This window comes from Daldinia decipiens (assembly GCF_022478715.1).
Source record: "Daldinia decipiens strain CBS 113046 unplaced genomic scaffold F4813scaffold_1, whole genome shotgun sequence".
In the NCBI taxonomy this organism is placed as follows: Eukaryota; Fungi; Ascomycota; class Sordariomycetes; order Xylariales; family Hypoxylaceae; genus Daldinia; species Daldinia decipiens.
The window spans coordinates 403,895-427,352 of NW_026054544.1; the positions used below are offsets into that span (position 1 = coordinate 403,895).

Consider the following 23,458-nt stretch of genomic DNA (forward strand, 5'->3'; position numbering starts at 1 on the left):
AATTTTTAACAAATGACTGGCTCGAAGTCGACATTGGGCCGGTTAGACTTTCCTCGGTTCGCGGCTGTCAACGAGCAGACGCTGTCGCTAAGAACCCAGGTTCCTGGACTGACGAAATGTGGATAGGGGCTCGGCCGAACTAAGCGATGGTGTATTATCTTGACGGGTACTTACCGTAGCTAACATCTTAACCTAGGTAGATAGTATGGTAAGAAATACAGAAAATGCATATTTCTCGCTTGAGTACCTACACATTACCTACACGTTCATGAGAGTAGTAGAATCCTGGCCAGTGTCACTGATTCCTACGCATGAGGAACATACGTGAAGAAATACTTGGCTCATTGCAGGTATATGAGATAGGTAAGAAACCCACTGATCTGAAGTTCAAGCGATCCCCACGTTAATTGATTCGTGGCTGTGTAGGGATCAGAATGTGCCGCCGTGTGCGTGCCTCGCAAACGATTGCTTATGAAACGAGTGGGATTTTCAGGCGAACCACCCCCATCTCATTTCGGTTGGTCTGGTTGGTGAGAAGTCCAGCCCCGAATTTTATTGGTGCCTACGAGCCGTTACCGATAAATATCAGTAGTGGCTTGTAGCGTCATACATAGGTAGGTAGGTAGTATATTAAGTTACCCTTCAGCTGGATGCTATTCCAGTGTCTAGACTCAATTGGCTAGACTCAATTGGTTAACGTGTACGGATCCGTATTCTTGGCAGATACTGGCGATGCTTTGAACTCACGATTAGCCCCTTAGTCAAGATCTGTAGCGGGATCTATGTTAGTTCTGCTGTCGATCATATTCCCTGCATCCCGTTTTGGCTCGTTATGGTAATGATCTGCCAGCTCTTCCACTTCGAGTAGGATCAAAAGAAAAGGAGAATCCGTCGGATTATTTTACCTACTACGGAGTAGAGGCTGACATCGCATCGATAGGTGGTAGCCAGCACCCACCCACCATCCTAATGTCTCTTCAACCCTTCATTACAATCAAGGAAGACTTTGAATATATTCCCATACCTCGTATCCCTTCAACCGAGTCCAGAATCATATCCTAACATACCAAGTATCTTTTATATAACCCGCTTCTAAGCCCGAATGCCTCACGGTTCCCCCCCTTCTTTCTTCTTTTTTCTCTTTTTTTCTCTTCTAGGTATCCCCCACGCCGCAAATCTATAGTGCCATGCGATCCTTTTAATTACCATGTACTCTCATGATTCCTGTCAAACGAACTTATGTGATTCCCTAGGCGTCAGACTCGGTCCATTGAGATTGCGGAATCAACCTCTAACGGTAATCGCGCGTCCTGCTCATCTCGCCTTGATACTATAATGGTGCTGGCGGCGCACGGCCCTCCCCATACTCACCGCGATATCCTCGTGCAGTTTTTTACGAGAAAGCGGATATTCGATTGAACACCTCTTTTCTGTCGTTGTGGAATTGGTACCTACTGTTAGTTATCTCAGCTCCAGTTATTTCAGTGCCCTTCGACTATCCCCGGAGGCTATAAATTCGACTGTACACTTCCCATAAAGACTCCCTCTCGCCTCGCCAGCTTTAATATGCCGTCTCTTAGCGGCATCAGAGGATGTGCCTTGCCAAGAAGCTGTCCCTCTCGTATTAATAGAATCTTATATCTAATCGATGCAGAGTTCTTCCCTCTGCTTCCTCTTCTCTTCGATGGTTTTCCTCTGTCGTCGTTGCATCCATACGAATCCCAAGACAGCAAGTATGACGAAGACTGGTACGAGAAGTCCAGCAGCAATTGCGGTGTTGTTATTGACTCCGTTGTTGGAAGTTGGTTGGTTGGTGGGCCTTGACGGTAGTATCGTCGTTCCGTCGAAGGGCTATATCTTTTATCAATGTCTGCAATGGATAACATAATCAAAGGTCTCGAATCCTCACATTTATCGGGTCATCCACGGTTTCTTCCCCATCCGATTTGGCAACGGTGAAGTAGGACGAAGATGCAATAGCCAGTGCTGAAATCTTCGATCTTACTTGGTTCTGAGGCCACACCTCTATCTCGTATTTGGCTGTCTCAAGATACGGGAGTGGATATGGAATGCTTTCCCAGAGAAACGATGTGGCATTAAGTCCAACTATCATATCATGTAAGATACCTCTTCGTATACACACCCATTACATAAATTTCTTACTTGTGATGTTAACTTCTAACGAATTCGCTCCAAATTCGCCCGTCTGATTGATGAGTCTGGAGTAGAGTACAAGGGGGTAGTCGGTCGCATTGGCCTCCCATCGCAATAAAAGGTCAGATCCACGAGTAATATCCTTAAATTTATTTTGAAAGCCTGGTATTGCCATCGCTCAAAGCTAAATGGATTTCAAGACGGCCGGTGTCTCTTATTCTAGTTCCTAACTCTTCTTAAAAGGAATAACACGGATCATATGACGTGTGGTCAAGATAGAGAACCTAGGAGATTTCTCTTATGAAATAGTTCATCGAAGCTAGAGAAAAGCTGTCTAGGATTCTCGTCAAATTTTCACTGTAAAGTTTTATATTTGAACGTGGCAAGCTCGATATGCAAAGGCCAAGGCCCAGAATAGGCAAATGTGGTTATATTGTATAGCGCTTTTGCATAGGGGTACGTTCCAATTTACATTTTGCCGGTTCTCTTCCTTACTAGGGGGGGCTTTTTTCTCCCAACGGTCACCCCGTGAATATATCAGCAAATTTCCATCTCAGTCGCGACTTTGCCTATATATCGCCTGCTGATATCCTATTCTAAAGGGTAGTATCTAGAGCTATAAAACTACCTGATCTAGAGATCTGTCTGCTGAATGCGATTGCAATGCCAGATGGCACTCGAAACAAGAGAGCCTAGTGGTATCATTGATTTAATGTGTAAAATGATAATACTGGCAAGAACAACACGTTCGAAGATATACTTCGAAGATATACTTCCGTAGTTGATAATCCTTAGGACAGGATCTGTGGAATATATGTTGGGGGGTAGAAAAGATGTTGTTTTCGGAAAGATTCTAATGATCCACTTTTCAATGGTGGAAATCTTATATATGCCCTCATTGCCATTGCTCCTTCCCACAGATCCTACGATAACGAGACTAGGAAGGAAAGGACGGATGTTAGTTAATTGTTTCACAAAACGGCCCAATCGATTGAAACCTCTAAGACTACATAAGGTAGGCAACTACATACCTAGGTAAACTAAGGTAAACTCAATCTCATTTTCTTATTGTCCTTATTGCATGTATCCTTCCTCAACTACATCTCTACTTCACGTCCACTTTGCGTCAATATTCAAATTGCAGAAGAGGGATGCAATAGCCAGCTCTTTAGTTCTCAAAAATTCTGTTAATATTAGGTTTATAATATGGTATCGCTGTGTCCTTAAAATAGCGTTAAAAAAGGCCGTTCGCTGACACGGAGTTCAGTCCTGGAGCAAACCACGTAACAAACGCCGTCTGCTTGCCACGGTTAAGTGCAGCCGTGGAGACAAGGCACGTAAAACAACCGCCGTACTGTCACGTAACCAGCGTATAAATAGTGACTTCTCGATGATATGGCATAAAACCTTGTTTTATGCCCACTGGTTCAACCGTAAGCCCTTGCCCTTTCTTTATTCTCAACAGTGTGGCATCCATCAGCTAACTTAACTTCACTACAGCACGATGGAGTAAACCTTACCAGCCTTAGGTTAAAGCTTCAAACCATGTAGAACATGAGAAACCGAGTGGCTATATTCAGTGGTAGTGCCGGCTGAAGACACAGTCATAGGCGAGCTGCTTGCTGATGACTTATTAGCGACCGGTACACCTTCAAAGATTATCCAGCGCAGTAGTATTTATCCCACGTTATTATTTGAGTTCCTACTTGTAAGAAGGATGAATTAAATCTTGGCCAGCTGTTATCGAAGCAACGACTACAAAACAGTATGCCAAGGACAAGGAGTACCATAACCTTGTGTTGAACCGAAAAAAAAAACTTTATTTTAAAAGGTCTGTCCATACAACGAGGAGGCCTAGCACACCTTCCCTTTAGACCGTCTGGCAACAGTACCTATTCATTCGCTTGCTATTATATAAGGTCAGAATTGAACGTATAGAGTCTTACTCTTTGGGTATCTGTTTAACGATCGCCCCGGCCCGATTTCCCGGGGCGAAGCATATGGCAGGTTTTTCTTTTCTTCAAATTCCTATACCAGGATGCGGGTATGGGGTTAAGTACAAATGCGGAGGCATTAGAATTCGAACCCATCAAGTTCTTGCCGACAGTATGCGGTGATGGCGCCAGCTGGCACCACGTCATCAAATCAGTCGGGTACCGATGTTGTATCTGCGCCACTGAAATATCACGGCAGTGGTTGCTTGTGACGCTCTCTGGGATAAACATTCCGGAATCGGAAACATAGATCGATCATATCGGGGTGTGCCGTCACTGTCAATACCGGAACGCAAAAGACCATATGAGGCATCTAGTCCGTCTGAAATCCGGGTTACCCGCTGGTTTACATGGAGTAACCTGATGGACCACTGTAGAGGAATAAATCCAGGTCGTTTGAAGTCGCGTCTATCGTTGGATCGTATACTAGGGCAGTCTGTGTGTATCTTGCTGCTGCTTCTTGATCACGTTCGCGCTCGCGCTTGAGCCTGAGATATTCCGTTTGTAAGTTGGAGTAGGCGAGGCTGAGGACGTCGTTTTTCTTCTGAGCTTCGCCGAGCAAGATCTCGAGATCCTTGATACGCTGGTCCTTCCTCTCTCGATAGGCTCTTTGTGATGCGCGGTTCTGAGCTCTTCGACGCTGTAATGTATAACTCTTAGTGACTCGGTTCATAGTCACAGCACCCGGAGCGACCTTCTCAGCTTACAGATAGGACAGAGGGTGGTGCGTTCTTGTATCTGTTCTCGCGCTTCCTCTTTGCCGCAGGCTTAGAAGGAGGCTGTTGTGAGTCTGGCTGGGTTGTTTCTCCTGACCCGTCTGTATTCTCGGAACTGGGATACATCCCTTGGAAGGTAAAATTATACTAATGTTACGGTTAGCAACAACTTTGACAAGCTCGCATGTGAGCTGCATACCGGCGATTCTGTCGGGCTAGATGTTGTCGAAGAAGTGTTTGTAGAATCAAGGTACAGATCTGTATCGCCGTACATATACACCATGGATTTAGACGGAGATGCGAGACCAGTAGTATCGATTTCGTCCATTTCTATTGTGGGTAGAGTGTGTTCCTTTTTTATAGCTAATGTTCCCGTTGTCGTAGTCGGTTCCAAATGAAAGAAGAAGAAGTAGCGGGCTGGATCTGGAAGTTTCTAAAAGTTGATATCTTGGGGAGGGTGGAAATCGACTTACACGGGACAAGGAGATGGCGTCGAGGATATATCCTGCTTGTCTATTCATTGGAGCTGGGAGAGTTCGGCGTGCGTCATGCGTAAACGATCAGCTAGGTCAAGTCTTACCCTGTCTGACAATGTGCAGAGTCCCAGTAGGCGAGGCGCGGCGCCGTCAACTTAGATTCGCTGCAAACGACCACTTTGATTTGGCATGTATTCACAAGTACCTCACCACCCCTGAACGTGCAGGCGGAGCAGCCGTCTAACTGCATACGGAGGAGACTCTCCACGCTACTGTAAGTCAGTACATTAGAAACTGGGGGTTCACCCCCAAGGCAATAGGAGAGAATCCGAAAGCCGGCGTTCTGTAAGTGGGGTCTTCGGAGGAGGATAGGTCCTGTTCGGAGGTAGAATCCTCGGGAAGCAAGCTTACATAAGAGACTAGAGTTAGGTATGGCTATATTCGATATTATATTATATACTATATTATATGCAGATATTCGCGAGAAGTACATACATGTGACTCTCCTTTCTCTTCCCCCCTGTCGGAGTAGAACCCGAGGAAACTGCAGAATAAAGTCGCCTTCACCCTGGCCATCTAAATGTAACTTTTGACGTAGACAATAATAAATAATAATATCGTCTTTTGACGTAGGCAAGTATCCGATTTGTGACGCATGATCGCAAAATCCTGCCCGCGTTGTTGGGTTTGCGGAACATCCGCAATTGATTCTACTTTAAACATCGGATCTTGAGTTGCTGTCGAACACGCTGGATATGTCTTACCGCTCAACCCCGTCGCATACATCGCGAATGATTCATCTCATTGAGGAACCGGTGCGGACGAGTAAGTAGCCGTCTGCCGTTAGAATCTAACCCCAGATATATTTCAACTACCGATGGGTCGTTACTGATCTCTTACGGATCTCTGCTACATTGGTAAACCGCATCCACTCTGTTGGAACTGCAGAATGAGATGAGTCCTTATCCATCAGTGAGGCTATTGAAAGCTACGAATGTTGTCAGTGTCAGTGTCAGCGTCAGTGCTGTATGCCTCGCGGAGTGATTAGACCCAGCGTTTGGCCCAAGACCCTCCATCGTAAATCTGGGGGTTTATCCAGTATTTTTCCATATCGGAAGGAAACTATACTATCTTTAACTTGGTATATTACTAACCTAGGTTGGTATATTCTTCTCCGTCGTGTAAATAAGGTAGGTAGTTATCGTTGGTAGTGCCTGTGAATGCGTCATGATCAGCATTTTACTTTTCTTCCTGGGGAATATTCTTCGTAGAACTGGAATCTGGCAACGCAATAATAGGTGTCTCTCCATTGTAAGCACCTAAACTATATGCCAAGATATTAATCTCAATTCCCCGCCTAGGTATCCGCATTGTATTGCAGGTATGAGAGGCATGGGGCGATAAGAGGTCTGTCCCGAGTTCCAGAATATCATCATCCCAAGGGACAAGGGGACAAGGGTAGGCACATAACCCTGACTTACCTGCGTGCTGCTCGTCGATCTCTTGGCATACAAACATGCTTGTAGAGATCGACAGCTAACCCCCTATTCGACAGCGCTAGGCTAAGCTGGGTTGGGGTTGGGGGGTTGTTAATGCTTTGTGCAGTACGGAACAATTGACTAAGCCTTGAGTAAAAATAGAGATGACTTATAAAAATGGCCTAGACGTCCTCCGCTCCCCAAAGCTTCCCAAAGTTGGCTATTCCCGAATCTTACCTCAGATACTACCGGAACTGACATGGCATGTTCGCTCCAAGAAGCCGGGGAGTTCTGCTTTCGTCACTTGCCGAGGATGCCAAATATCCACTTCTAGCTTTTCCGGGGTAGTCAGATTCTAGATTAGTCGATTAGGGGCCGTGGAAATGTGAAAAAATAGAAAACATGCATTGTGCCTGGCACCATTATCATCCATGCGGCTAAGTTCTTAAAGACGATGCCTGGTAGACATAGTCGGAGATATCATTTTCTCAGCTACGGATAACCACCCAGTTGAGCTGTAGGCGGTAGCGGTGAACACCGAGAGGGAAATTATCTAGTTAACGTAGAAGAGACTATGTTACTAGACTTATGCGTGAATTTTACCAACTGATCTGATAATTGATATGTTAAATGACTCGCATCGAGAGGCCATGTATAGAGTAGAAATCCGGAGCTGTTCTTTAGCATACACTCTCGACCCTGCCAAGATGTTGATGTTTAAGATATGCAGATTTAGGTGGGGGGGGGGAATAAGAGATGGATGCCGCCAGTCTGGCTCCCCTTGATTGTCCACTTAGAATAAAGGTGAACGGCGAATTTGTCGAGTAATAACTTAAAGCATCATGTATGTCAGATTAAGGCTGTACATATAATGGAATAATTAGTTCTCTTCCAAATACTATGTAATCAAAAAAAAAAAAAATTTGGCCTGCTTGGTCTTGAAGATGCGCAGGTGGAAGCGAGTTGATTGTGTCCATGACTGACATAAAAGACTAACCTAGCGAGTCCAATCATACGGGTCGGTAGGTAACATTTGTCGTTTAGCTGTACGGTCTGGTCCAGGGTCCTAATAGATGAGCGGCTATGCACTCCGCCGTTCCCCGCGGCCATATTATCGCGAACTGATCCACGGTACCAACGTGTATAGTTGAACGATTCTGGAACGTAGAATCCATCTAGAAACATGTATCCGGTTCCGTCTACAAGGGTTAATCCCGCGAATCTGGATTCAGCTGAAAGGAAACCGGCAGATACATCCAACGTGCAAGTTGATGGAAGCAATACATTTAAGCTGTACTCCCACGACGAGACGACATGACATGACACTACTATCCAAAGCCAGTCGGGCTACTATACCGAAATCCGAAGTCGAGAGCGGCATATATGTGAACTTATGCCGCCCGAGTTCCGAGTCCTTCGTTAATCCCGCTTCCGTCCTGTGCCGTAGCTCTTGAAGACTCTCTTGAAGATTGAAAGTGATGTCATCTAGTGCGCATAAAGAATCTCCGAATATCGGGTTTGAATCTACGTCCGTGCCTTAGCGTCCGCCGTGACCACTGGTATATACGGGGATAGCCTATATGGTAGATCTTCTACAATAACGTGAATGAGTGAGTTGTATTCACTCACTACAACTTTCGTCACGATAATGCAACAAATCGTGCAAAAGAATTCGGTCCCGAGGTGATCTGGGAATCCTTTCACCATCAACCTCGTTTCAACCAGACTATAACAAACAATGTTTCATTGCATCATACTTACCCAGTAAAAAATCCTGTGCCTAATTTGGCTACATCATCTGCTGCAACTCATCCCTTTAGGTAGTTTTGTTGGTCTCGCTGCCTGAAGATCCTTGCCTCGAGAAATTGAAAATTCCGTTAAGTAGGGAGGTATTAGGCTACCTACGTAGATCTGTTCGGTGTTACCGTAGATAAACGCTGAAGGCCCTCTTGGGCTTGCGCGACACCTGGGTCAAACGCAATTCTCTTGCTCAAACTTAGACTCTCCTTAAACTTACGCCTAGCTTCTTCGGTATCTCCAGTCATAGCCGCGATATCTCCAAGGTTACAAAGTGCTACGGCGCAAGCTTCGTCGCACTCATCAGTTCTATCTTCGCCCTGTACTTTCTGCGCTGTTTCTTGAGCTTGCAGAGCCCAAGCGCGGGCACTGGCTAAGAGTGTAGCCCGTGTGGGACGGGCAGTCACGTTGGATCTGCTACCCCGAGAGGTCTGGTTGGTATTTGTTGGTGTATCAATGGGTTGCTGTGCTAAAGAGATAGCTAGGTTGTTCACTTTTGCGAGATGTTTGGTTAGCCAGAAACCAATACTTGCTGATAGGAGTGAAGAGAAGTGAAAGGGGGGCAAGGTAGCATATGCCATGTTTGCACTTACTTAGAACGGCAGTGTGGCAGCTATTTCGGGGCGAGAGTGACACTGCCTGCAGGAAGAGCGGTGCTGAGAGGTAGTGTTGGGACTTGGACTCGTAATGATTTCCTAACGCTAATTTTGGTCAGTGGTGCCTTACACATCGTACAGAGATGGATCGAAAACGCGATGAAGACTATCCGTACCTTCGAGCGCACCGCCGATTTGCTCCGGGGTCATCCAATCACCTTCGCCCTCCTTCACACCTTCAACCTGACGACGCTGCAATTCCTTTAAGACGGTCTCAACAGCCCAGACTAAGTGTTGGCCTGCGGAGTCACCTTGGAGGACATGTTCGTCGGAATAAAGTTCTCCAAGCTTAACGCTGATTCCAACTAATTTCCCCAGGATCCTTGTCCGCTTGCCCCATAGATTCTCCGGCTTCGTATCTGTTTCGGTCTCGGTGTCCTCTTGTGCTATAGGGGGTTGCGGACTCGGAGAACCGGCCAGCTTCCCTGATTTATCAACCGATCCATCTCGGATGCTTTTCTCCATTACTTCAATCCATTTTTTACAGTCTCTAATGAGGGACTCCAACACGTCGATAGAATTCTTATAACTACCAATCTTTTCAAACCAGGCAGCAAGTTGTATTTTAACTCCCATGACTTCGTCGGAGAACGGATCGAGGCCAGCTTGTGAACATTGTTCCAAGGCGAGTTTATAGTACTTGAGGGCCAGTTGCGGGTCCGGCGCATAGTTGCTATAATATAATGCGCGGCGAAGAGACTTTGCGATCTGCGGTGGGAATCGAGTGAACTGCTTGGACTGGAAGTAATTGAAATAGGCGTAAACCACGTAGACTGATATGCCGGCTACACCACATAACCTTGGCACAGGCCCGTCGCATTAGCAGATGATATCCAAATCGGCGTTGTATCAGAGAGGCCCTTACAAAAGAATGGCGATAACAAGCTCTTCTGGGCTTTGACGAAATAAGGAACGAAGGTTCTGGCCCCTAAATGCGCTGAATAAGGGACGGAAACTTAGGCTCTGTCTCAGAGCGCGAAGGAGAAGCTTCGATGGCGGTAGGGGCGGAATCTGGCGGCCCGGTTCATGCAAAGAGGATTGGTGTCGGCATTGCTGAAAACTGCGAATTAGAGCGGTCTCCGAGGGCAAGATTCCGGCCTTCTGTAATTGTACCAGGGGCAAGGTAGACCCTTTAACGTGCCTCTGGTGAGAAGATCGAACATGGAGGAAGCAGCTGCGAGAAGATGTTATCACAGGAGTGCGCGAAGCAGATAGCATAGTAGACGAGTGCAGTAGTCCAAGCCAAGTCTTAAGTCTCGCAAATATTAGGTACTAGATGAAGTTTCCATTTAAACGATAGTTTAATATTTTCAATATAATAATGACGTTTCTTTAGTACCTGGTATGTATGCTATTTTTTTTTAAGATTGGTTACGAAATACTGAAATACTGTGTAGTAGCAACGTAATTTTTTCGACTGGAGCCTCCTTCTACATACAACATCTGGCCGATGACGTAAATTTACCAGCTGGCTGCCAGCCAATAGTTAGGCTGCTTAGGGACCCAAGTTGTTTCCCAATTAAATATCCCCAATTGGTCACGACATGAGAAGTACAAAGTACATACGGATTACATGTACACAGTACAACTGCCTCGGCTGCAAGCGTTTATGTGCGCATTGGCCAACTTCAACATCGGCTCTTCGTCGCATCCGTCGCATTCGTCAGTCTCGCTCTTAGCAAAAAGCATGACGGTTGGCATCTAATCCATTACATTTACACCATCAACATTTCACCGACTTCTCGATACAAATTTCCCCTTATCGTAGCTTTGAGAGCCTTTTGGTCTATCAAGAACAATGGCGAGCAAATTTAAACCCAAGGTTCCTGTAACCCTAGACCCTCCTAAGGACGACCCTATCTCTGTCGAAGAGCTAGCGAAAGCAGACGGTGGGTTGACATCCATACAACATCTCTATTTATACGACTATACCAAGTCATTTTTATCCGCAACTCGGGGAGCTGTCCCACAATGGCTATCGATTTTCTAGTATAGAGAACACAGCGCTAACACTCCAGTTTAGGCACTGAGGGGCAGAAGGCTTATGTAGCAATCAAGGTATGCCTATTCATTCTTCATAAAGCATTATAGTCTCTTTGAACCAACCCGTTCTATACTATGGCATCTTCTTACATGAGACTATTAGGGCATAGTTTACGATGTTAGTGGAAATAAGGCATATCAAGAGGGGGGTTCTTACCACGGTATGTGACAGTATCTCGTTCGTAATTCCAGAGCCATGCCGCACAGCGTGACTCTATCGCTTAGTATTCCAATACTATTGTATCGAGTTGGCTTTTCTTGTTTGCTGCCTCTAGAGTGTCAACCGGTGCCTACGTCCCACGTTGAGCTGCAGCTTTATCAAGCGACTTGTATACGACTTGTATAGCACGATAAAGAGGTAGCATGTTTGCTAACTAGTTCAGTCTTCGCCGGAAAGGATGCCTCTCGTGCGTTGGCGAAGACGTCAACAAAACCCGAGGACGTGAGGCCGGAATGGCAGGACTTGGATGAAAAGGAAAAGCAAACCCTTAGTGATTGGAACACTTTCTTCTCAAACCGGTATAATGTCATTGGTGTTGTCCAAGGCGCAACGAACCTTGAGTAGGTTATCGGAATACATAAGATTTCCCGAGAGGGGGGGGGGGGGTTAGCATGCAGTTAGCAATAAAACGTCAACCAGATCTTTATTTGACTGACTCAACCTAACATGAGCGCATTTGTTTGCGTTTCATTGACTAATATGCCTGCGAGAACTTCCTCGAGGAATATGAGAGATCTAGTCTTTTTCACTTAACATACAACTGAGATATTAACTCAAACTATTATTCATAATGCCTAAGGTAGGTATGTTCTCGATTCTTAAGTGCAAAACTTGCGCCCTGTCGTACGAGAACGTTACTAACCTAGAGGAAATGTGGGGGGGGGGCAGACACGGCTCTCCGTGCAAATCCAACAGCCCTGTCTAGCGGTTCTCGAGCCCTATTTCAAAAGAAATAAAACAAGGGGAACCGGTAGGTGTAAGTTTCCAAACTTCCCGCGCCATAGTATTCTAAGGTACCTAAGTCTTTCTGAATTAATTGTTCAACTGATACATTTGTATAGACGAAAATAATTTACTCCTAAGTAGGGGTTAATCCTATGGCATTACACTATGTATTTGATTCACGCATTCTCCTAAACAAGGTAATGGTTTCTATGCAGGTTGCTTCCGGTCCTCCATGAGGAGAAATTCGACACACGATTCGATAGTTACGCAGTCCATTAGGTAGTTGTGCTAAAAAGAGAAGAAAGTTCACAGTTGATACAAATTGAGACTACCAGTTGAATCCAGGTTGCTTCGCTACCGTTCGCGTGGTTTAAGGACACAACAGATTATAGTTCGCTAGGTAGTAGCTGTAGACAATTCGATTGGATAACGTAGTTACGTCCTACTTGGAATATGACGCCCGGTATTCGAAGGTTACGAAATCTTGGGATACTAATGCATTGTAATATCTAGAGTAGCTTCTAAAGATTTGAATGGGCAATGAATTCGCAAGAACGCTCCCAATTATACAGAAACGTCTCACAGACAGTTGTCTTTGCATGTCTGTCCCTCCTTTCGAAACACTTCGCCAAAGTTCGTAACGGGTGGTAAGCAACATACAAAACTTCCTGACTCGTGTCATCCTCTACTCAAGTAATGGAAACAACACTCTCCAGGGCTGCATGTGAGCAGCTATCCCGCGTTCTGGACCGTGGTAGTCATTTCTCGTTATTCCCGTAGCGTTGTACGAAGACTCTCCGACATCTAACTAGATGCGTAGTATGTCGTGCGTAACTCGGGCCATCTTCCTCACGTTTGCGTCTATTTCACCGTGCTCGTTGTGAGGGGGCCCATATCCTTCCATCCACGAAGCGCAGGCCGCTTCTGATGCATTCTTCGCAAAGCTGTCCCTCCTGAAGCCATGAATCTCGAAGCTTCTTTACTCCAAGACATATATGATTCGGGTCGTTACGCGCAAAATGGCAGTAAGACTTCAACCGGCAGACAGAGTGGTTGCATTCGAATAAGAATTCATCGTAGTCGCACATGTCTGCAGTTTAGAAATAGACTCTAAAGGAGGTAGCCAACATGGTATTATTAGCTTAAGTATATTAAAGCAAATACTCTTGGATGGCATATGCTCACCTGCGTTGAATTTGGCTATGGATAGATAGGAGCGAAGCTGAATAGAGTTGGGCTACCTAGCAGTTTTACAAATGAAGCGTCTCATTCATACCTTGGATCATGAAGTAGCATAGACTATCGTAGTAGTTTCAAGCGAACGAAAACAAGCGAGTCGATCTTATAGTCTCGCCTTACGAGACGCCGGTCATCTTTTATAGGGGCTATGTTTGCTCCCTTCCAAAAGATACCCAACCATTTTAGTAACCTAAGGATGAGGGGCAAACACATCATGCTAGCTTCTGAGAAGTTCTCTTCTAATTGCGACGACGAGATCTGAGCTGCCCGAATTTCAAGCAGCTTGCCTCCACAGGAGGAAACTCGCATTAGCCATATAGGTTGTCCACATGGGCCTTATTGTTATTTCTTATCGAGTACCGCCAACTCTGATCTATCATTTTTCTCTTCGTTGTACGATCGACATGTCAAAGCAAGATTATGTGGTAGGCATTGCTTGCGTCAAGAAGGTAGGTCGGCTCTTATGTTCTAACCGGAGCCGCATAATCTCCCTACCCTGCATAATAAGAATTCGCCGGCAGTAGTTGATGTTAGGCCTCCACTCTGTCCAGCCGACAAAGCTGAAAATTAAAGTCGACGGAAATCCCTATCGGAAACTTTGAGGGTATGGAACGAACCCCCCTTGAGAGTCGATAGGGGCATCTCTAACCGACCATCTCAGGATCTGAGCTTCGAGATGTCTGCTACCGTCAGTTATGACAATATCACAACCCTACAACCTGGCAAACGGCTAGTGGCTGCATTGTAACCGGGTGGATTGCTCGGGATACTTGATGTTACACTACGAATCAAGCCTCGAGGCTTCTTTCAGATGGCACCTTTCATGGGTACATGGCGCTAATATTGGCCCCTACGGCGCGGCCCGACGTTAGACTGTAGCAAACAAACCACCATCTCTTGGCATCTAATCTACGTTTTGTGAGGAATGAGCATCATAAACTCCATTTACGTACGTTCAAGTACGGCAGCGGATCGCTACCGAGATTACGATCTCGGAAACCAACGACATCTAGCGCCAATTAGTTCTCCCCGGGGAACCACGGAATCAGAACTACCTAACCTAGTATATATGATCGAAGATGGATCGGATAATTGGCAGCCTTGTGATACGAGACTAGGTAGTTTCTGACTCCTAGCCGTTGCTGCAATGATCCGGTATAGGTTTTTTATACGTACGTGCCTATGCTTTGACAAGACCAAACGCTTTATATTTCTACTATGAAGGATAGGTACCTCGTTATTATTCGTGGTGAATGTCGATGAACAAAACATGAATAACTGACCCATAACTTAGGTACCTACCTAATTCAAGTCCTTACCTAAGGTGAGGGTATAATTCTATGACGATGAGCTGCTTGCTAATTGGCGTAGCTCTTAAACTCTTAATATTGTATGTTGTTGTAAGCCCAGTTTCGTTTGCGGTATTTGCATACCTTACTCATTACGTCGATATAATGTCCTGCTAGTCTAGGACTAAGTAGACATGCATTAGCCACAGTGTTCGGGTTCGGAGGCGGCTGATCCATAGGTACCTGCCACACCACGCATTTTCACCTATCAGGTATCAATACCCGTGTGTACACCGAAAATTACGTATTGTACATGTAGCTCTGGATTTAGAGGTCTTTAGGCAAGGACAAAGCCGTGGCTGTACATTGCTAGGTAAATACTTGCGCAACAGGCATAATTAAGTGGGCGGATTAGTACTATACTATTATTACAAAGCGTGTAATACGCTGGTGTATCTAGTGTATCTAGTGTCCATAGGTAGGTATCTAGTGCTGTCTACAACGCAATAATATGCAATTGCCCGCCTCACTTTTTGTTACTTGTTACTTTTTAGGTCGGTACCTGATGGTTGCCCTGCACCTCATATTATTTCCCACCACCTTCTCCTTCTCCTTCTATCAATCCCCATCTCCTCCATCAGTCATGATTCTTCCGTTAGTCATGCATTCATCTCCCGTTTATTAAGTTAAAGTGTCGGGCGCATCCATCGACAAAGGGTTTACGCGCCTTTGCAACGCCTTTTTCTTTCCCACCTGGGACGTTTGGTCCTATTCTCTTCGATATCCGAATTGAATTTTAATCGCATCCCCACGCGATCAAAGCCTCGGGGCGTTTGGCTTGCTAGGCTACGGTTCAGTTCGACGGCTTTAGCTTTGCTAAACTACCAGAGGCCCTAGGAATATAACCCCAGGATCCTGCCCAGCCGAGTTCAAAATTATTATATTCCCCTGTTAGCTAGCCATTGATAGTACTCGGATTTTCACAGCACCATTCTATGGTATCTGCGCGCGCACCGTTGAGGAGCGTAAAACTCCTGCCCAGCCGCATGCTCACCTTTTTGGAGATAGGCCATACTCATTGTGAAAACACAGATGATATATCTCCTGTCACCAATACTAACCAGCTCATCAACCTCTCTTACGTCCTTGGAGCTTATCCTTTAGGCCGCAGACTCTTTGACTCCGGATCGGCATATGCGCCACTATTTTGAGGGACTTGACGCTCGTGTGCTAATCCGAGTTTCACGGTCTCATTTTCTTAGTGCCTTTTATTTGTATATTCTTCCGCATAAGGCCTCTACCGATCTGAGAAGTGCTCATATTATATATCTCCAAGATGGCGGACCCGCTAGCCTTGACTTCTCCTGGATCTTCGGACACCCCAATGGAAGGACATGCCCAACCTGCTACGATGGCGGCACTTAATTTTGGCCATCATCAGGATCTTACTTCCCTGGGACATATGGATAGGAATTTATTATTTCCCACTGGTCGGCATCAAGCCGATTCTTATGGACCCGGGCGAATTGGTAATCGCCTAGCCTTATGGTACCATAGGAATGATGGCCCTTGGACGCCTCCTGGTTTGACATCTCCTCAGGGTGACATCAGGAATTCATCTGTCTTAGGCAACCTGCGAAACAGTCATCTTATGTTCTATAGCCAATACCGGGAGAGTCCATCTGAATGCGATACAGTCCCGCCAGGAGGAATACCTTCTGATTCTGGATATGGCGGGAGCTATGTGGCTAAGCATAGTGTTGCCAATGGCTCTGTCTGTGATGAGCCCATTGATCGGAACCCAGAAGGTGAACTGAGCTTTTCATCTTATAACCAGGATATGATGTCTAAACTCAACCCAGAGATTCCTTGGTCCCAGTCTCAGCTACCGTCGACCTCTCCTCAACCGGCCATTGCCCGCCAGATCAACCCTGAGGGGAGTAAGATCTGTGAAACGTGCAAAAAAGAATTAAAGACGAAGTCTGAATTCAAGTAAGGCTTGGCACTTAGACTTGATTATTGCCCCTGGAGAACTTTCACTGAAATGACATCACTAGGAAACACAAGCAAAGGCATGATAAGCCTTTCAAATGTACTGTGAAGGGCTGTACTCGTAGTGAAGGCTTCAGTACGCCCAACGATCTTGATAGACACAAAAGGAGCCTACACCCGGATGAGCACGCTGATGGTGACCGTTATCGATGCCAAGTTGGCCCTTGCTTTAATAAGAATAAGATCTGGCCTCGAGCTGACAATTTTCGAGCACACATGAAACGTGTTCATCAAAAGGACTCGATAAAAGACGAAGACTTAGATCAGTATAAGTACAGGTATAGAAACACTAATTCCAAAACATTAGGGAGGGTCTCTAATTGTTTTGTTAGGCCAGAAGCACCATCTAAGGACGACTCAGACGTAGCTCGTAATAGCACTGTTTCCGAGTTCGATAGGTTAAATATATTTCCTGATGGGGGTGGTAATCATGCCTCTGATAACTGGAAATTACCCCGGAGCCCAATTATCGACTTATCTGCCGACACGAACCCAGTGGAAGGGCCAAGTCAAATTCAAATAGAAGAACCCACCCTGGTAATTGAACCTAGTGAGAGCCATTTGGATGCATCTAATAGCACTACCGCACAAGAAGTGCACTTGGAGAGTGAGGATACTCCATTTAGCCACCAAACGGAAGCACACAAGCCGCCTTCTCCCCGGTCTAGTCCTTCTCTCGGTGATTCCGAGCCCACAAACACAGGGCAGTTGAAAGAAGACGGACCCGGCTTTCATGCTGAATTTCTAGGTCCTGAATTGGCTAATGACACGGGTTCTGCAAGCCACAGTCAGACAGATAGGCTCGACGAGTCTCGGGATCGTCCTAGTGGGCTATCTCTTAGAAACCTTGAGTCTAACATACAACCAGAAAGACTAATAAAGGATAGCGAGAGAGTTCATCTGTCTCCCGAACCTGAGGATCATGAACTGCTAACCCCAGATCTTAACAACCCTGAATTTGTATCGAAGCTTCTTGAGCAGCTCCAAAATAAGGGCATGCTTAAAAAGCTTGGATACAAGAAGGAAGATCCCCAAGAAGCAGATATGACCAAGCTAGAGTCGACCAATGATATTATCTCCCAGCAGGCCCATGCTTGCTCCCAATGCTCGAAACTATTTGGTCGGCGATGTGAACTGAAGTAAGAGATACCCTTGTTTTTCTGTCATTGAAAATTTGCCTTGTCTCCCTCTCCTTTAGACTTTGTATTGATGCTAACCATATTACAGAAAGCACGAAAAGCGGCATTTAAAGCCATATGGCTGTACGTTCCCGGGCTGCAGTAAGAAGTTTGGCAGCAAGAACGACTGGAAGCGTCATGAGAGCAGTCAGCATCTTATGTTGGAGCACTGGATATGTGATGAAAAACAGGCAGACAAGTCTTCCGAATCCTGTGGAAGGAATTTCCCACGACGAGAGTTGTTCAAACAACATCTTAGTGCGCAGCATCGCATCATAGAACAGGAGCTCTTGGACCACAAGCTCGATACATGCCGCGTAGGACGAAATCACGAGACCCGTTTTTGGTGTGGGTTTTGCCGGGAGATAATTGAAATCACGAAAGAGGGTATAGAAGCTTGGGCTGAACGGTTTAATCACATCGACGATCATTTTCAGGGTCGCAACAACCGGGCGAAGAGAGATATTGGCGACTGGAAAGGCGATTATCCTCCTCGCTCTGGGTCTACCAAGCCGCGAGCCAACGATTCAGTAGATACCGGTATCACATCTTCGGGGCCAGTTTCTTCACCCAACAGTCCCGGTATACATAATAGCAACGGAGTTGAGAAACCACACGCTCGAGTTGCAAATCAAAAGAGAAAAAGAGGACTTGAGTTGGAAATGGTGGCTTCCAAGCGTGCCGAGATATTGGAGGAAATAACCACAGTCATTTGTGTAGGTGATGTCCCCTCTTCCCTATAACTAGTGGTCTAATGCACTTGTAGTGTGAATGCGGCGATGCCATGCCTGTAACAAGCAGGCAGTGTACTAACTATAATTGTCAACACAAGTTATGCGAGAATTGTGACTCATGATGCAGACCTCATACGGGTTGTAATATCGTCATCTAGCTATAAGCTGTCCTGGGTAAATGGACGGTTTCTGTTATTTCGCTTGGATGGGAAAGGAGTTCAAGTTGACGGTATAATACCCTTAGAATTGATTAATATTTTATTTATAATATAGTATACAGCATAGATGACTCAAGCAAAAAGCCACTTTCATGTGATATATAACGTACCTACCTACCTATACTTGTTACGCTGTTTTGATTATCTTGGCATGTATCTTCTATCACCAGGTCCATACACTCACTCACTTAGTTATATTTACCTAATACATATGCGGCACATAAAACTAGTTGTTCTATGCCACTAGGTTAACCTGATAATACCATAGATAACCCTCTTAAGTAGATCATTTGTTTACCCCATGGGGCCGACCCGCATACGGTACTTTGTACTTATAGCTTAGAAGTAACGAGAGAATAAATTCACCAAAGAAATCAAACACACAACTGTAGCCGTCATTGTTATGATGACTTTGTAAACACGGAGGCGGGGGCGTAAAAGATGATCCATCTAACCTAGGTTAATAGCTTCCATTCTTTTAATAAGAATTTAGCGTACATCCATCGCGCATATACGACCGTAGTTTGGGGGCAGAGCTATGAGGGATAAGAGACGAAAGGCATGAGCTAATCTTACTTCGTAGATTTATCATTGCTAACCTAGAGCTTTTGTCACGAGGTAGAGCAAGAAGCAAGGAAACAACTTTCTTGTTCCGCGAAGAACTCTAAGCTAGCTACGGGAGCCTACGGCTATACATATTGACAGTGTCTTTTGTTCTACATGTCTCGTCTAGGATCCTGGCTGCTTGAGTAGTTTGGATGGTGTGTTCTAGATAGGCGCGCGCGATGCTCTCGGCATTGATAGAGTCTGGAATTAGCTATCGAATTCGTAGACGCTTCCTTTTCTAGATTTAACATAGCATTCTGGTCCAGGAAGTGGCGAGTAAAGCAAAGTATTCGACGAGAGGAGAGGAATCGAAATAAAACTCCTATCTAGGGATGGTCTGATCTGCGCGATAGGTGTTCCCGTCATCAGCTAGCTGATCGTCGGTGCTAGTCTAATACGAAATAGGCATGCGAGTATTGTTGGTCTACTTCGGCAGATGATCGGGGTCTTCGTTGTCATTGACACGTATCGACTAGGCTTCTACGTGGATTGGGCTTCGTGGTTAGGGTGATAAAGGGGGTCGGATTTCTCGGATAGTTGTGGTGCTAGAGATAGGTAATATTGCTCCAAACAATAAACTAGAGGATAGGGGGAATCCCATAAGTTCGCTATTTAGAACACCTCATAGGAGGCCCGGAAGCGATACGGACCAGGTAGGTGGGATGCAGTGTGAATAGTTCTTTGCTACGGAATGAAGATTTACGAAGAGATATGCCTTCCTGAAGTTGGACAAGATAATTTAGGTAGGTGATTAGGCCCAACCTCTAGGTACATATTTCCTGTAAAGACATCAGAGGGGACCTTTGATGCCAGAGCTCACTTAATCATATTTCCAGAGACCTAGACTGGTCATCACCTAATTTAATATCCAGGGGGGGTGTAATCATTTAAGTCCAGCATCAGCAGAGCAACACCGGCGACCCGGATTAGAAACCAGCAAATGACAACGTAGTATGAACATCAAACTCATCCTTTTGAAACAAATCTAAGTAACCTACCTAAGGTACTCTACCACTACCCTGCCCTTGAGGTCAGTGATGAATAGAGATGCTTTGTCAGGCCCAGGATGTTATGGAATCTTGATATCGTAGTACTGGACGTAGTTTACCTCAAACAACTAGATTTTCTGATGTTACCCATCCTGGACAACGTCGAGTCTGTATTGTTACAATACTAAGAAAATTTTGCAGTGCTAAGGCTTTCAACTATTGTGGAGTAGGTACATTTGTTCAGGGGGCATCAAGAATTTTTCGTAGGACGATTCGATGATCATCCGGGGCGGGTTGGTACCGACGGGGATTTTTGCCGCTGGTATTACGATCTTTGCTATTCGCTGTACCTGATTTTGCAAAAAAGAATAGTCTTGCGAGTTGGGTTCAGCAAGCTAGGATCTTGCGTGAGTCAACGAGTGATGAAGTTACGAGTAATCCTTTTAGTCGGGCTGGCTCTTTGACAACAAAACAGCTAATGACCTATCAAAAACAAAAAGACATTTCTGCTTGCTAGAGAGGTATACCGGGCATACCGCGCGTGACTACCTATGTTTTCGTCTACAAGTAGATAAATATTAAGTACTTACACCTGGCTAATAAGATAAAGGGATGTTGTTCGCCTTGCAACTACTACGGGGATGGTATTGCCGAGGGCACATATATGTGCTACCCGAACCCGCTTAATTTTCACCTGTAATGAGGATCGGGATGCCGTAGTCCTGTAGGTATTGAAAGCTTGGGATTGTGGATCATACAAAGGTAGATAGGTAAGGTAGGTGGTGAAATGCCAGGGGTAATATGTACTTTTACGTCCCAACAGACACTGTTAGCCGCCGCGGTGGTTCGTATAATGAGTGTTCACATGCTTCTCATCTACTTTGTTAAATGTTAGGTAAGGGTTGGAATGCAATTTTGGCGGTATTGAATCTATTTTTGTTATATGCTTCATACCCGAGATTATGTTGGGAGGCAGATGACAAAAGATGAGATGAACCCTGCTTGTAATAAGACCTTTTCTTACGGAAGTGAAGCTTAACCGTTGGTTTTATTATCCTAATCAAGCAAGCTATCTGTTCTTCCCGCTTGGCGGTATTATCTAATAATTCCACGTGCATTACATCTCGATGTCGTGTGTTTTAATGCCTAGGAAAACCGGCGTACCTAGGTCAAGATCAGCCACCGGCTGGCTACATGACCGGGCTATTATGTAGGTAGATGTGTGTTACATATAATGCGCACGCGCTTAAGGTAGGAGGAATTGCTAACAATCTTGATCTACATAATGTCCGCAAGGAAACTAAACCTCAACTTCTGAGACATCTCGTCTACGCATCATGGAGGCTCAGCTCTTTAGGTTCCTGGCACCGGCCGGTTGGAGATGGGATGTCCTATAAACTAGAAATATAACTGGATGGGACAATATCAGGCCGTCCAGTCATCCAGCTTTCCGGCCATCCTTTCAAATTGCCTAGGTACATAATCCCGTTCGCCGGTTTGGGCTGGCAGTGCCCCCAAAAAAAGAAAGAAAGAAAAAAAAGCTAAATGTCTACATGAGTATGGATTCATCCATGTTTCGTGGGCGCTCGAATCCTTCCGAGTGACAAGTCCATGTCTGTCCGTCGCGCCGTGATCCGTAAATCCAAAGGCAGCCATCTATCTTAACCATAAAGCAGCCACACAGCATACATGAGTTCGGAACGTTGGCAGTCCTAGTTAGCCCTCGGGTCGCTGTTGGGGCCCTACACGTGTACATGGGTCATCAACCATGCCATCAACCATGCGGCTCTCTTCGGTAAGTGTGATAGACAGCCATTGAGTTGTTCGGTAGAAGAATCAATTGGGCGCCTAAGAATCAACAAGCCCATGTGTCCGAATGTAAAATGGGTTGCGTTATGACACCATCTACGATCTTACTTGCAGGCATCCCCGGCACTTGCAGGAAGGGAAAGAAAAAAAAAGGAAAAGAATTATTAAAGATGTTTTTGATTGAAGGAGAAAAAAAAGGGACCACGTCAATGTCAGCTACATGTAGGTGTCCGCCGCCGCCTTGTTGGAGTAGGTATCTTCACATATATATGCCTATATAATGTAACTATCTACCCAAGTTTACTAGCTTACTTCTATAACCAGGTAGGTATACCGAAATGTATGTATACATGTGTACCAGCAGGGTTATACCTGTGGGGGATACACAGTGTATCTTAGGTACCTTAGGTACTACAATGTAAGCCTGTCTGGCTTAGTCTGGCTGCCTTCTTTTTATGGAGCCCGATGCGGTTCCGCCCCCGATTTTAGACCCATTCGGTGACGCACCTACCACCTATTGTCCCCGACGGTTTTTAGGCCTGTTAGGCCTAAGGTTGTCTGCTTGTTCGATACCGGCCAATTTAAGGTTACCGACTTGTTCCCAATTCGCTATCATATCTCATATTCTTACTTTACATCCTAACAATTTTTATCCCCTTAAACGAATGTGGTATTTGTCAACGATGTTTAGACGCAAGACTATGTACCGTAATATACAAGCAGACAAGCATACAGACGGCTCCGACAGACAGTGACTTCGTATGGCATTGCTATCGTCGTCATGCTTATCTACTTGGATGTAAGTTGAGGTAGTGATCGCCAGCTGGCTGCGTATGTCTCACTCAACCAACACTCCTATTGGTAACCCTGTCTATGGTAGCCGCCGGCGCTTGCTTTCACAGCTTCAGCTTCTTCTTTGTTGGTACCAATATGGAAGGCCGCTACACAGGGCTTGACGGAAGAAGGAGGGGTGGGGGCTGAATACCTGTTTGAACTGGACAGTAGACGCCTGTTGAATTGCGTGCTCGAGTCTTGGGTAAGTACTGTACTTGGGCGTCTCGATGTTTGAAAATTACTTATGGCA

General features: G+C 45.5%; 6 protein-coding genes across 6 annotated transcripts; 2 read left to right on the forward strand and 4 right to left on the reverse strand.

Moving 5' to 3' along the window:
- Positions 1–1,169: 1,169 nt before the first annotated feature.
- F4813DRAFT_5578 (uncharacterized protein) lies at positions 1,170–2,452 on the reverse strand. The gene is made up of 3 exons (XM_049248641.1): positions 2,164–2,452; positions 1,910–2,106; positions 1,170–1,851 (listed from the first exon to the last, which is right to left on the reverse strand). Exons 1-3 carry the CDS (start codon positions 2,327–2,329, stop codon positions 1,642–1,644), a joined length of 573 nt encoding a protein of 190 aa, XP_049104613.1. The 5' UTR covers positions 2,330–2,452; the 3' UTR covers positions 1,170–1,641.
- Positions 2,453–4,446: 1,994 nt separating this feature from the next.
- On the reverse strand, positions 4,447–5,453 carry F4813DRAFT_5500 (uncharacterized protein). The gene is made up of 3 exons (XM_049248633.1): positions 5,064–5,453; positions 4,856–5,011; positions 4,447–4,788 (listed from the first exon to the last, which is right to left on the reverse strand). The coding sequence occupies exons 1-3, from the start codon at positions 5,190–5,192 to the stop codon at positions 4,495–4,497; spliced, it is 579 nt and encodes a 192-aa protein (XP_049104614.1). The 5' UTR covers positions 5,193–5,453; the 3' UTR covers positions 4,447–4,494.
- Positions 5,454–9,208: 3,755 nt separating this feature from the next.
- Positions 9,209–10,705, reverse strand: F4813DRAFT_341423 (uncharacterized protein). The gene is made up of 2 exons (XM_049241292.1): positions 10,137–10,705; positions 9,209–10,070 (listed from the first exon to the last, which is right to left on the reverse strand). The coding sequence occupies exons 1-2, from the start codon at positions 10,487–10,489 to the stop codon at positions 9,338–9,340; spliced, it is 1,086 nt and encodes a 361-aa protein (XP_049104615.1). The 5' UTR covers positions 10,490–10,705; the 3' UTR covers positions 9,209–9,337.
- A 239-nt stretch (positions 10,706–10,944) lies between these two features.
- F4813DRAFT_5995 (cytochrome b5) lies at positions 10,945–11,981 on the forward strand. Its single transcript, XM_049248687.1, has 4 exons — positions 10,945–11,160; positions 11,295–11,329; positions 11,418–11,475; positions 11,698–11,981. Exons 1-4 carry the CDS (start codon positions 11,070–11,072, stop codon positions 11,877–11,879), a joined length of 366 nt encoding a protein of 121 aa, XP_049104616.1. The 5' UTR covers positions 10,945–11,069; the 3' UTR covers positions 11,880–11,981.
- Positions 11,982–12,892: 911 nt separating this feature from the next.
- F4813DRAFT_341428 (uncharacterized protein) lies at positions 12,893–13,467 on the reverse strand. Its single transcript, XM_049241293.1, has 2 exons — positions 13,446–13,467; positions 12,893–13,370 (listed from the first exon to the last, which is right to left on the reverse strand). Exon 2 carries the CDS (start codon positions 13,346–13,348, stop codon positions 13,127–13,129), a length of 222 nt encoding a protein of 73 aa, XP_049104617.1. The 5' UTR covers positions 13,349–13,370; positions 13,446–13,467; the 3' UTR covers positions 12,893–13,126.
- Positions 13,468–16,124: 2,657 nt separating this feature from the next.
- Positions 16,125–18,899, forward strand: F4813DRAFT_394831 (uncharacterized protein; the record flags this gene model as incomplete). The annotated part of the gene is made up of 4 exons (XM_049247616.1): positions 16,125–16,780; positions 16,846–17,118; positions 17,173–17,979; positions 18,068–18,899. The coding sequence occupies 4 exons, from the start codon at positions 16,125–16,127 to the stop codon at positions 18,759–18,761; spliced, it is 2,430 nt and encodes an 809-aa protein (XP_049104618.1). The 3' UTR covers positions 18,762–18,899.
- Positions 18,900–23,458: the final 4,559 nt, after the last annotated feature.